Raw genomic sequence first — 14318 nt, 5'->3', positions numbered from 1 at the left:
AAAAACTTTCCCCTTCAAGTGGACAGATAAAACAAACTGTCCCCATCCTGTGCCTCTTACCTATGCAACAAGGAGAACAGTTGGTGGCAATTCTCACGAGAATTGGAGTTTGATCAGGTTTTTGCCGCTCCTCCTGGGACAGAAAGTGCCTGCTGATGAACCTGCCTGGAATCTCCTCACTGACTTGAAGGACATAGTTGACCTTGTTGTCACACGGGTGCACACTGACGAAACGATAGCTTATTTGAATTTCAAAATCTCTGAGCATAGAGTACGGTTTAAGGAGGTTTTCCCAGACTCCAACTTGCTTCCTAAGCATCACTTCTTGGAACACTACCCACAGCTAATCTATCAATTTGGTCCTCTAGTTTCTCTCTGGACTTTAAGATTTGAAGCCAAGCATAGCTTTTTTAAGAGAGTTGTACGACACACTAGCTGCTTTAAAAACTTGTTGTTGTCCTTGGCAGAGAGACACCAGTTATCCATGGCACACCAGCTCTACTCATGTAGCTTTCCTAAGCCTCTACTGGAAGTGAAACAGCTCTCAACTGTTAGCATTGACGTCCTGAAAGATGATATTGCACAGGCTGTCAAACACAAGAACCCAAATGTGAAGGAAGTTTCTTTGGCCGAAAATGTCATCTATAACGGATTTAACTACAGACTTGGAATGATCCTTGCTCGTGGATCAATCAGAGGGATGCCTGCATTCACGGAAATCATCCAGATGGTGGTTCTCAAAAAGGAATTGGTCTTCATTGTTCGGAAACTAAGTTCTTGGTACATGGAACACTACAGAGCCTATCAACTCGAAATCTCGCCTTCGAAGGAGATTGAAGTTTTTGAGGCATCTCAACTGACCGATCCTTACCCCCTGGCAGACTACACAGTTGGGGCCATGCGGCTTATTACACTCAAGCGATATATTCAAGGTTAAGGTTAGCATAAAGTAATATCTGTTTGGGGTGGGTCAGAAGCAAAGTGGATGTGATGAATTATGCAGGTTAATTTTGTTTTCATTGTAATTAACATGAATGATCATATCATTTAAATTCAACAAAGCTAATGTTGCACGTAAAACTATTTGTTCATAGCACACAATCATTATTCAACCATGAAAAAAGCACATCTCTAATATCTCTTTCTCTCTCTCCAAACCCCACCTTGCTTTCTTTCCCTCCCACTCAGAGGATCTCCAAACATGGCGGGCGTCACGCGGCTCCTGGTGATTTTAGAAGAGGACAGTCACATCAAGCTGGAGCTTCCTAATGGCATCCCCTCCTCGGTTGACGAAGTCATCCAAGAAATAACGAATTTCTGTGGTCTAACTAATGAAATACGGCTTCAATACAAAGACGCTGATTTCGGCACTTGGGTTAACTTAACTTCTACTTCAGAACTCAAGGATCTTGCCACTTTGAAAGTTATTAATGTAGTACCCAGTGTGACTTTATTCTTAGAGCCAGTGGAATACTCTGTGGATAAGGCTAATTTTCAACGCCAAGATGATTCCAGTATGTCTTCATCTGCATGCTCGGGTGACACATTACCCGTAAGCAGCCCTTCTTCGGACACCTACAGAAAGGAGCAGTGGCCCAAGGTGTTCCTCATCCCTACTTTCTCTCATTCAACAGAAACACAACTTAGGGATGGAAATGCAGAGTACCAGAGAAACCAGGTTAGACTCACTCCCACCCAGCTCTAAAATGCTTTCCAACATACTGGAAACGCTCGCTGACAAAGTCTATTCATACAAATCCTATCCTAGCGATGCAGACTTCAGTGAAGTGGCAGAGGCACTCACACAGACACACCCCTGTATGAAAGAACCTGGGTCCTTCAACCACAGTTACGGATGGAAACAGAGACTCAAGACGAAGATGTACAACTATCGCACATACCTGAAATCACACAGTTCATCATCTGACGAGTTGACTGTGAATACTCTGAAAAAAAAGTTGCTGACGGATGCCCACCCAGCAAAGAACATAAAGAAACCTAGGCGAGCTGAGTCTAACCATTACCCATCTCTGCCTTTCAACGAGACAACAGAGTCCATGGAGCAAGAGAGAGTGGCCCTCTTGTCTGAGGTAAAGAAAAGGAACAATGTCCAAACAATAAGATGGCTCGGACGTTCGCATTTCGGAGGCAAGAAATTGTCGACAAGAAAACATCTTTGCACGAAATGATCGAGAGATGGCCAGCACTCTTCGAAGTTCAAGAGGTACACTAACTTTACTCATAGTATGTATGTATATGTGTGTGTAATCAAATGTACGTAAAGCTAAATCACATGCTTTTGCATGAGGCACATATCCTTTGTCTGTTTTTGATATATATACCTATACTACCTATATTCCCTAGGTGAATGAAGAATTCATCAGAGTAACCACAATACCCCTTGAAGCAAGGTTCATGCAGAAACTTGACGAGAAGTGCAGTGAACTAATTCAAGTCGTCAGAAAGAAGGGTGGAGCTATCCGGGAGAAGACAAAGCTCCTGCCATTTGTGGAAACGGTATGTACAGATGTTTTTTACTTTACTGCTCACTTACATATATGCCTCAATAACAATAGATATATCTTTCAATACATAATCAATTATCTATAGCATTGGTCACTGATCCGACACAGCAACCTTTTAGCCAGAGGTTTCATAGACTTGGCACATTCATTCTTCATGTTCATCTACATGTTTAGACATTCATTTTGGCGTAATGGGAATTCTTGGCTGTTTTTTCATGGCCTTAATATGGTTGACACACTAATTGACTGATATTGTAATCATTATTTTATCGACTGATATGAAAGTGTCCAGCCCTACCTTCACGCCAAACTATGCTCTTTTTTCATGTCTCTACTGTCTAAATGCATCCTTACTCATTTATCACCTAAAGCTCATTCCCATGCATTCATTCCTACATACACTAGCTCTCAATCCCACATTAACAAACCGTGGCACACTCGCACTGATTGAATGGACGAACTGAACAATTAACATTAATTATTGTGACTGTCTTCATGCAGGATACTGACACCACTACAAAGAGGGAGATTGCTCTCAAATGTCTCATCCTCAACATGGGAGAATCGGTGGAGGACCTGATCAAAGAATTCCTGGTGAGGCAAGATTACTGTTGAGGTGTTAAAATTCCACTTTATATGATGTGTTACATTTTACATAACATTTTAGTTATTTAGCAGGTGCTCTTATCCAGAGTGACTAACAACAAGTGTAATAGGAGTCACATTCAAATGTCACCAACACAGCGAGTAACCAATAGGCAGTCCTAGTAGTGTTTAAAGACGTGCTCAGACAATAGCTACAGACAAGAGCCAAAGCTATGCATCACAATACAATTCCTTCTTACAGCCAATTATGGCCTTCCAGGACGTCCACGATATGTCTTAACAGTTAGGCTATTCATCTGGGGGGAAACCCGAGCTATATTGATTTCAGATTCTTTTTTCCTAAATTATTTTCCAGGTGTCGGAGAAGGATGAGGCTGGACAAATTCTTCAGCGGGAAACTATCGCAATCTTCGTCATCAGAGATGCACAAGCCGCAACCAAAGACATTGGCATCATTCTTGAGGGACAAGAGGTTGTGAATAAGTTGGCGTCTGTTGCAAATGCTGTCGCCATTCTCCTGGGCTTCCTTTATGCTCTCAATCTGGAATATCCCAAGACATTAAAATTGACATTTGAATATATCCAGAAAGTCTTCATGGAGCTGGACCCGAAAGGCATGGCCACCAAGGTCAAGAAGCTCTATGACCAGCTCTACAATTGAGCTTAGTTCAGGTTTCCTACACGTCATAGAAAATGATAAAGACAATAACAAGTCACAGAAAACGTATGTGACTGTCCTGGAGAATGAAACGGTTACACACCTGTTGTGTGACTAGTTATGGTTCGTCATTCTGAAGTTCAACTGTTTGAAAATATAAAAACTGTTATAGCAATTACCCTGTGACACTGATGGGCTCTGCTCTGGCTGGTAGAGTACGCAAGTTGCGTCCGCATTTGGTTTCAAAGGTCAATATGTTTGGCTGTCAGCTCTTCAAAGTTCCAATCTGACCCTTGAGAAACTTGACTGTTTTCTGGCAAGAATTCTTTTTCATTTTTATGCCTTTAGGCATACAACCGCGGTGCAGTTTTTCTATGTATTTTAAATTGTTACATTTTATTTGAACAATGCAGATACCCTGTACATATGTTTTGTTTTATAAGTAATAAATCCGTTATTAAATATCACAATGTGTAATGAGAATTATTGATGTAATCTATATTTTTTTGGATTAGATTAAATGAGAAAATTATAGTTTAACAAAATGTATACATTTTTGATTGGATAAAACAAATAATATTTAGTTAATTTTAACGAGAAAAAACTGTTTGATAAAATCTATATTTGTTTGTTTGGATTAAATATAGAATTTAAATTAATTGACTTCCTTCAACAAGAAAATATACTTTGTACCAAGTCTTATATCATAGTTTCCATGGACATAAGAAATATTGTTAGAGACAAGTTATTTATTTTTCCTTGGCTCAAGCTATAGAGTATAGATGTGAACCATTACCCTAAACATTTTTAATTGGTTGAACGAAATACTTTTATCAGTGTGTGCCAGTATTCAGCTTGCTGTGTCACACACATGCACACACTGAAACGCTCCTCCAGCACACAGCAGACAGGCCCTATTTGTCAGCGGATGAGATTATACCTTTCATCAGGAGCAGCTGAAAGCTATATGGATTTGTTATCAAACATGTAACGGTCCGGATGCCCCTGGTTACCCAAGTGGAAAACAGGAGACGTCTTGGAATCCCATCTTTCCCGTTATAATCTCTTTGAGGAAGATTGAGATAGGTTAAAAATCCCAAACTGGCAGTATGGAACACATTGGCAAAAAAACCTTTTTCATTTTCAGTAATAGCTAACAGTGAACGAGCTATTAAGAAGCTGCAGCTCCGAGCTGGAATTGAATGCGTTTTATAACGTAAGCACCTGCTTTAGGAGCCAAGAAGTGTCACTTTAATACTGTCCATTTGCTGTAACTAACTGCTTCAATTGAGATAATGGAGCAAGGGCGGAGGGGCAAGTTAACGGCTACCATCACAAGCCATAGCCTCCCCGAAACGGCCTCTTGTTTTCCTAAGCGGATGCTAAATAGTCATACTGGCTTTTATTTTGTCTTCACTAGCTCCTCAAGATCATTTAAACAATTCTCATAATTATTTTCTGTCATAGCCAATGGATGAATCTTAATTTACCCTGCAGGGCTGAGGACTGGTTGGGAGAATATCCTCTGTTATAAGAATCAAGCTAAAACTGGAGCCTCATCATTCATTCTTTACACCAGCAGCTAGGGTTTAGAGTACTTGTCCATCCTTAAAAAATGGACACACGCTGGTTGAAATGTGGTTATCCTGCCAACCAAAGCTGCTGGAGCTGTGGGAAGCCACGGTTAAACTAAGACAACTGCTGGACCTGCTGGGTTGCTGGAGGGTTTTGGTGACCCCGGTCAGAGTGCAACCTTTCCCACTCTGTTACAGTTCACAAATCTCTCTGCACTCCGCCCGGGGCCGTTTGGCATTTGTCACCCGCAATGGCATGTTTTGAAAAAAAAGGCAAACATGTGAGGCGCGAGCTGTTGCCCCGTCTGCAGCCTTCACCCTCGGCAAAACATTAGCAACCGTCTTTATTAGTGCCATTAGGACGCTGTGCATGTTTTTCATATCGAGGCCGTGTTAATGTGAGGTTAGATTGATGATGATGATGATGATGATGATGATGATGATGATGATTCTCGGCGCAAAGACCTTGCATCTGATTTGCAGAGGGTGACAATGAGGGCTTCATTTCCATAATGAATCCTCAGCGCCCTCTTTGATGAGCTGTTGACAGAGGAGAAAACAAGTGTCTCGTCTTACGCAGATGAATAATGGAACAGTGGAAAATGACCCAGTCTAGTAAATGTCTCCATCAGCACTGGATGTTTTCTTGAGTTTGTGGTTAGCAAATCTAACAGAAGTTTTAAGGCCAGCGCTTACAGCTACAACTATCTAGCCTAAAGCTTTCTGTCAAGGAAGAAAAAGCCTCGTCTCTCTTCCACACATATCCTTACACCGCCCTTCCCATCTCCAAACAGCCAACCTTCTAGCTTTATTGCCACAGAGCGACTCTGGCTAGATGAGATCCCCACACAGCTTAACATCTGGGCGCTTTGCCGCCGATGCCCTCATAAATAAAAGATAACTCGTGCCTACCGCGCACAGTCGCACTGGTATAAATCATGTATATGGATTTTCAGTTGGCTTTCACTCTCTCCTTCTCTTAGAGTCCCACAACCCCCTTCCCTTTATTCTGCCCCCTTTTTCGGTAATTCTTTGCCTCTTCCCTCTGTTTCTCTCTGCTGTCACAACCCAGCATGAAGTCCACAAGGTAATAGGAAGATGGCAGGTGATTAGGAGCTTCATGATGGTGAGAAGAGAAGCCACCTTGCCCTCGTCCTCCTCTAATTCAAAATCGTTACAGCTCGCCTCGGGGCCAGGATGTTGGAGGATTGCTATTTGCACTTCGGGGAGTTGTCGTCTGTTTATTTACATGTACTCCTCAAGTCTGAAATGGTGTGAGGGCAGACACTGAGTCATACATCTATCAGTAATATGTTTATTCATTTTGCATCCACTCATCAAAGTGGCAACAATGTCAAAAAGTCAATGAAGAGTTTAATTTGCAAATATAATACTTAGTAATAATAACATGGCTGTATGGATTTAGTCGGACATGGAAATGTATCATGAAAATGAATGTCCATATTTATTAGAATGGTTAAACGATAACCTTTTGTATATTTCAGATACACCTTGTCTTTAAATTATCGATAAGATGACAATATTTTATCCCGAATTGTAGTGGCTTAGAAGTATGAAGTAGCAGAAAATAGAATCAAAACACTCAAGTAAAGTACTTCAAAAAAAATGTACTTCAGTACTTTACACCACAGCTGAGTATAGACACTGCCCTGCAGGCAGCACTGTAACCGAAAAGCATGTTGGTCTTCCATAGTGACCTACCACTGGCATTTTAAACGAGTAAAAGCAAAGTAAAAGTATTGATATTAAATACTTCATCTCTTTAATAAAAAAAACGTCCTCTAGGAAAAGAATACCGAACTGTAGATCCGTTGTAATTCTCTACAAACAGGCACTGCAGCTAAAGAAAAAAACAGCTTAAGCTACTGTATTCTTATTTGATGCAGAACAAGCTAAAGACACAAAAATCTCTTCAGGAGTTGAAGAGAGCAAAACCAGAACTACTCGTTGTCGAATCAACCTATAAAGCGATATTATTGTGTTACTTTCACATCCCGTTTCTAGAGCCAAAGTCTTAAGTTCTGTCATTGCGTTTCTAACAAAGGAGCCATAAAAGTGAAAGTACTAGCGTATAGTAACATCTTCCCATGTTCTCAATAAACATGCTGCAAGCCATCTTTTGAAAAAACAGTAACATAAAAGAAAGTTTTAGCATGGAACATTTTCCGGGTTGAGGGCTCAGCAGACATCAACATGTCCATTTCAAAATAATATTCAATCACACAGAGTAGCTATTATATTATATTGTGAAAATTAGGTATGAGTAATGTTGCCTTGCCAATAATAACAGCTTTATATAATGTTCAGTGTGATACATTATTGATGACTGAGGACATTTTCTTTTTTCCCTTGCTACCCCCAACGTCATATTGCCATGGAAGCAGTGGCAGGTTATGAAGACAAAACACAGACAGCATCATTCAGAAGAGAAAAATACAAAGAACTAAGAGAACAATAGAAAGAGTGGAGGTGCATCAGGCCATCTAGGCTGACCATAGACAACTGTCCATCTATGGGTTCTTAAGGAGACGAGTGACTGAGTCTGCGAGTGAACAAATCGAATGATTGGCGGATATATTTAATCCCCAAACACAGGAGGTCCAAATCAGCTTCACGCAGAAAAAACTAATTATGTCAAGTCTGCTTTGGCTGATGATAAAGGATAATTACTTTTTTTATTCCCCTTGCGAAGGCCAAATACATTCCCTCAGATGTGACGATGTAACCTTTAACGAAAACCGTGTGATTGATGAGGCCCCTCATTTTCCCTCTCAAAATGATTACCGATCACTGTTTCCCCCTCCTTAGACACAAACACACACACATACAACAGAACATAATCTATCCATCTTCTAGACCGGCTACAAACAAGTATGTGCGTGACACTTGAACAAATAAAGCATCTCATTTCAAGACTTTTCATTACTCATATCTTCTGATACTTACATCTGCTGCATATGAAGACAGGATACAATTACAGAGGGAAGAGGGAGGCCCCTGCTTTATCTGTCCGAGGAACGATATGCATTCACATCCACAATGACCGGTTCTGACAACAGTGTCAGCCACAGACAATACTCTGCCATATCTATCTGTCTTCGGTGGAGATACTCGGACAGTGGGAGCCAGTGATGAATGAGACATCGCCCCGTGTCTGATACATATTCCTCATCTCAAGAACAAACAATACAGACATCTCAAATGAATACCGCAGGCTGATGGAACACAGGAAACACAACTCACTTTGCAGGCAGAAGGAACGACACAATAAGGAAACACATGCTCTAATCCTTAAAGGGCTCAGTGACCTTTAAAAGCACTGGGTTAACTTTACCAAAGAACCAAGAGGGGAAGAAAACCATCGGGGTACCAATCAAATTCAAGACGATTAGACTTTTTGACCCAGTTTATGTGTTTACTAGACTCTCCCAAGGCCATTAGTGCATTCATGTGCTCCTTGTATGGTCCCAGTTCCCAAGAAGGGAAGTTGTTATTCCGGCTTTGGGTTGCTCATGACCTTTGGATTGCTCATGACCTTTAAGTTGTGGAAACAACATGGACATTTCCAAGAAAATGTGTTGTATTGCTTAAAGCGTTTAAAAACACCTTTTTAAACACCTCTGCTTCCAACTACTTCTGACGTGAGGGTTGTTCACATATTCTGACACCACATGTGCAACACACATTTCACAATGTCAAAAAAAGCGAAACACAATTTGTTTACATCTGGCCCTTTATTTGTATCTGTTCCAAAATGTAATGGGTTTTCCTTGGCCCATGCTACACGAGTTTCACGTTGCCAATATATTTTTGTAAACCTGACAGACGGACAAACTAGGCCAAAAACATAACCTCCATTGTGGAAGCCAATAATTACCGTTATAATTGACTCAAACTAAAATGTGTTTTTCTTCCAAACTGTAGCTCTTTAGAAACTGTGTTGAAATATATACATCCTTTGTCACATCGTTTTGTAGAACTATTCATACATTTCAGACAACTTCAAGTCAAAATGTAGCTTTTTTGTGTTACACTAGGTCAGAATAGCCATATATAAGTATATTGTAATATACAATTAAACAATCAGTGGAAACAACTCATTTCTTTTGGTGTGATTTATGCCCTAGAGGTTTTCTACATTATGGCGATGGGTTAAATTATCGTAACATTGCAGCACATGCAACTCATCTTCTAACATCCCCCTGTTACATTTAAAATCTTCATTTCGGCTTAAGGAAGCCTATTAACTTGTACGTCCAGCTTGACAGTAAAGGAAATGAGACGCCACCCCCCCTCAGCTTGTGTGAATTCCTACATGTCTACAGAGCAAGTGTACAGTACATGTCCATATCTGTTGCCTGCGCTTCAGCACTGACACTTGACAAATGTGCCGTCCCCTCTTAACCTGGTTACCAGCAGGTTGGCCAATGACGGCGGCTTTTCGCTGTTTAATGCCACCGAAATCCGATTATGTCTTTCCGGGGTGCATTCACCAGACGACAGAGATGGATGGAGATTATAAACTCAGGCATCGGCCGAGTATACCATTTTTTAAAAGGTTAGGAAATACATAAAAAACAGTAGGACTCAAGGATATCGGTGGTTACATATCCCAGCTCTCAAGGTCAGTAAAGTCATAGTGGAGGAGATGATACAGGGCGCCTGGCAGGTTGTCGGTGCTTCATCCCGCAAAACCACCAATCTGTCTAGGAGACACATACTTTTATCTGTCGGATGTACTTCTTCCTTTTTTCCAGTATCGTCATGGTCATTGCAACGGCCCGTCTACACTACAGCGTCGACAGCGTCGAAAACTCCAATCTGCCCATTCACTTTCAATGGGGTGACGTCACGTAGCCTCGCTTTTTCGCCGAACTGAATTGTGGGAAGCAGAGCGGTCCGTCTCCGCCGTCTCCGGCATCAGAAGTTGAACAATGTTCAACTTCAGAGACAGTGGGTGAAACTGGTAGGTTTTCGCCTGTTTGGGGAGTTTATATATATATATATTGCTCCCATAAAATCCCCGGGGTTTTTTGCTTTGTATGTCGGGGGCGGGAGATTCATGTGATTGGTTGTTGGTCGTGTTGCTTGAATAAAATCCCCAAGCTCCAGACACGCCCAGCTCCAAGCTTTTTTTGAAGCTGTAGTGTGGACGCTCCGTAAATGATGACCCTTCAAAGAGAAATACATTCAAAGGGACAAGGAATCAGAGATTAAAAGAAGGAGGGTTGTTTGTTTTCAGTAAAACGATACCATATAGTCCCGGTGGTTTGTATCCTAAGTAGTTAAGGAGGTCATTTGATCTGTGCAGAATAAATGACAAGGTCGTTGACCATAGTCCCCTATGGAACGTCTGGCTCCAGGTGTCTCACTGAGCAGTAACACCGATTCCTCTTAGGGATCAATACGAGGTAATCACAAGCTAATCCTCACCCAGCCAGAAGCCGTTATCACTGAGAAGTGTTAAGCCCTTTCATTCTGCTGCCTGTTATTTAGTGTGAATGTTGCACCACCACACATTCAGCCAACACAGCATCAGTTCCCAATAAAAAAGCCCCAGTGAACTCTTTCAAGCGAATGTTGGCCAACACATTTTACTCTCTGGGAAAGCCAATAATCACATTCCTACTCTCGTTTTGTCTCTCAGCCATTCTAAGTTTCTGGAAGGCTCCATTCAGACACTGAAGACCATTCAGGCTTCAAACCCTCATCTCCACTCCTCAATGGCTGAGAACAGGCCGGCCCGGGCGTTCTCTGGGAAACAATTAGCCATGGAGCGTCCGGGCTCGGCCTCCACCACATTCAGCCTCTGTTCGATGGCCAGCCAGCCCCATGACTTCATCCACACACACCATCAGCCTATTGCCATGCAAAACAGCAGCTTCTTCTCCAGCCCTGCACCATCTCACAGCTCAGTCTGAAAGAGGTCCCCCTCTTTAGCCCTGCTTTGTCCCATAGCAACTAATGCGTGTAATTTCTGTGTGAATGAGGAATGGCGACTGTGAGCAAACACACCTCTTTCAGCCTGAGCTATTATAGCATTTTGCCCATGTGCTGGGAGGAAGATTGGCGATTGTGGCCCAGTGGGAAAACAGTGGGAAAGACACGTTGCAGAGAGCAGTATGGGAGGGCTGAGGAGTTTGTGGCATTTAGATTAAAATAGAAATCCAAAGAGAAACAAGAATTCCAGGTAACTGCTGCCAGACTTTGTTTTTGTGAACATTTCTCCAGTAATACCCAGTCCAATATTTCAAACTGTGAAATAAATTAGAAAGCTGCGAGAGAAGTGCTTCAGGCTGTATCATCCTTCTGAATATAGCTTATGGAGTTTTAGGTTTGAATCTTCAAGCAGTTTCCAGGTTTAAGAAGTATTTCTGACGGTCCTTTGTTCTCGCAAAACGTCCACACATGATTCAAAACGCTATTTCAGGCTCAACAGCAGAGTGAAGATAAGTGGAATATAAAGCCGGCATGCCTTCAGTGAGGGACCGAGACTGCTTTATGTGATTAAAATTGACTGGCACAGGGTGGAGGCCTCCACACCCACACATAACAGATATTGAAGACCCCCCTGAGAGGGCATGCAGCCAGAGGCCTCCCTCAATCAATGAGACAGGTTTGTAAAAAGCATCAGGATGCCGCCACAATCAATTCTCTTCAATTCAGTCTTCTCTGTCCTTGTACCCGGATGCCAGTCAACTATTCCAATTCCTTTAGCTCCTTAAAACCACTCAAGCCCTCCTCTCCATACCCCCCACCCTCTCCTAGAGTGGTGTGGAAATAAATATTTATCACATCAGAGTAAAGAAAGGAAGGCAGACAGGGAAAACATGGACGGAGAGAGAGTCGGAGACGCTTGTGGTTACGCTGACAACAGCTTGGCAGAGGACAGAAACTGATGGAAATGGAGCAGACAAAAAAAACAATTAGGAACAAGAAAAGGAGTTGTGAGAGTGGGAGAGAATGAAAGAAAGCTACATTAAAGTGGTCAGCACCCTTCTGGGCGATATGAGTTCTGTTTTTCTATTCTTTGCTCTCTAAAAAAGAACTTCACAATTTTGTGTGCAATTTCACGACTCACATTCCACTTGCCTCCTCCTTCAAGTCCAAAAGAGAAATGTTAATCCCTTCCCTTTCCATAGAGGCCATCATAATACAAACGGTTGTGTTTAATAGCGCTTTGCAAGGAAGGAGAGCGATGTGTCTGTGGTAATACTGAAGGTTATTGTGAACGCTGAGGGTTTATGCGTGAGGGGTCCATTTAGGATTAAGAGGAGGATGTTTTGCTCAATCTTTAGACTCTCCTCTCAGGATGAGCACACAGCCTTGACTGGCCCACAACCTCATGACCTTTAACCCCGAAGAGAATGAGATTCATGTGGGTGTGACCAACTCGTGGGAAATGGGCTCAAGAGTAACACTTTGTTATAGTGCCGAAACCACCAGTTGATCATTTAGTCAATTGAGGCAAAACAAAACAACAGCAATCGTACACGTTCTTATTTCAAGAAAGTACTCAAAAAACATGTGATATTTGCGTTTTTAATGTTATCAATGGGATCAATTTGGTTTTTGAACAATTGCACGGAGAAAGCAATTTAAGGATATTAATTATACACATTTAAAAGTTAACCTTGGGTGTTTGAGTTTTGAAAGCACTGAGTCGATGGGGTCTGCCGAGTTGCGTTATGAACTAAACCTCAGGACGTCTCAGCTTTTCTAATTGAAATATAAACAATCTTTCTCGTACTGATGAAGATGTGATTAATCAAAAAGAAATATAGAATAGTCAAGAATGAATTAAACCCTTACTTGCAGGCAGCACAGATGTATTTCACTCACAATACCTAATCCTTGCAAACAGATATTAACCCCTTTTGCATCAATTCAACAATAAACGTCAGCATTTGGTTTGATACATTTCTATCATTGTGTTGGCCTATCCCTTCAGGGTCTAAATCCACTTTCATGTTAATAGACACTCTTCCTTTTCTGACTTTAATAGGGGTTTTAAAAATGCAAGAGTATTACACAATTCAGATTGAATTCAATCGTACAAATCAAGTCCTGGGGCTTTTCTTTTCCTCACACTTCACACTCCACGTAGCCAACCTGGAAAGGTCTTTGGCACTTGTATCTATAATTCTGAGCTGGCCATAGATAAAGCCCTTATCTTTCGTATTTTATCCACCTTAATCCTCTGTCAGTATTATATTTTCCAATTAAGAAAGGTGTGAGGGAGTGCAGAATCTTCCCTGAAGTCTTATCCCTGACGTTCTTCTTCCCTCTGCCATCCTTTTACCTCCATCCACTGCCTGGCTGCTTTCTGTTTCATTCCATACACATCAGTCTCACTTTCCTCTCTACTATGATTTTCTATATGTTTCCTTCGCTCTGCCCAACACTGATTCATATTTTGTTCGTGTGTCAACGTTTCTTCTCCTTCAGTCTCAGTTCCTCTCCGTCTCTGACCTCCTCTCTTTTTTCTTTCAGAGGCAGAGGGCTCCAACAGTGGAGGATGATACTTTGATAACAAGTAGCAGAGAAAGCAGCAAAGGAGGTGACATGTGTAGTGGGAAAGAGAGAGTGATTCATTGTGGGGGGGAAAGCAGAGCTAGAGAGAAAACCCTAAAGTTCAATTTGCAGTAATTCTATTATCTGAGGCAGGCAGGGCTGGGTCACGGCTTCACAATGGGTCCCCTTAGCCCTATATTCCCCTTGTCCAACACCCAACCTCTGTCTTATCGCTTTCTTCTGTTGGTTTGTGTGCACCCGCCGTGAAGCCCTGCAAGTGTCTATTTGTTCTTCAGAGCTAGGACTATGTCAACAAAGGGATATGACTGCAATGGCAGCCAATTTCTATTTGGGCCATATAGTTGGAAAAGATGCAGTGGAAGACTTCAACTCCAACTCTTAAGATATTATTTAAAGATA

General features: G+C 41.7%; 2 protein-coding genes across 3 annotated transcripts in view; one reads left to right on the top strand and one right to left on the bottom strand.

Moving 5' to 3' along the window:
* The window catches only part of LOC117458083 (LHFPL tetraspan subfamily member 7 protein), a 132985-nt gene that overhangs the window by 43060 nt on the left and 75607 nt on the right, over positions 1-14318 (bottom strand). The gene's annotated exons all lie outside the window — the stretch shown is intronic.
* Positions 1291-3803, top strand: LOC117458084 (uncharacterized). Of its 2 annotated transcripts, none has more exons than XM_034098334.2 (5): positions 1291-1678; positions 1769-2224; positions 2387-2517; positions 3027-3119; positions 3487-3803. In XM_034098334.2, the coding sequence occupies exons 2-5, from the start codon at positions 2197-2199 to the stop codon at positions 3790-3792; spliced, it is 558 nt and encodes a 185-aa protein (XP_033954225.1). In that variant the 5' UTR covers positions 1291-1678; positions 1769-2196; the 3' UTR covers positions 3793-3803. The 2 variants fall into 2 exon arrangements, with proteins under 2 accessions (XP_033954225.1, XP_033954223.1); XM_034098332.2 differs by having other exon boundaries at positions 2365-2517.

The sequence above is a fragment of the Pseudochaenichthys georgianus genome, chromosome 14 (assembly GCF_902827115.2).
Source record: "Pseudochaenichthys georgianus chromosome 14, fPseGeo1.2, whole genome shotgun sequence".
NCBI lineage: Eukaryota > Metazoa > Chordata > Actinopteri > Perciformes > Channichthyidae > Pseudochaenichthys > Pseudochaenichthys georgianus.
The sequence above is the reverse complement of the archived record's forward strand: the minus strand, read 5'-3'. Positions and strand labels throughout refer to the sequence as shown.

Excerpts from the sequence above, each read along its gene's own strand:
- LOC117458084 (XM_034098332.2), top strand. The coding sequence starts at position 2,123 with ATGGCTCGGACGTTCGCATTTCGGAGGCAAGAAATTGTCGACAAGAAA. Across the intron at positions 2,225-2,364 it reads CACTCTTCGAAGTTCAAGAG|GTGAATGAAGAATTCATCAG; the intron begins GTACACTAACTT and ends TATATTCCCTAG. Across the intron at positions 3,120-3,486 it reads ACCTGATCAAAGAATTCCTG|GTGTCGGAGAAGGATGAGGC; the intron begins GTGAGGCAAGAT and ends ATTATTTTCCAG.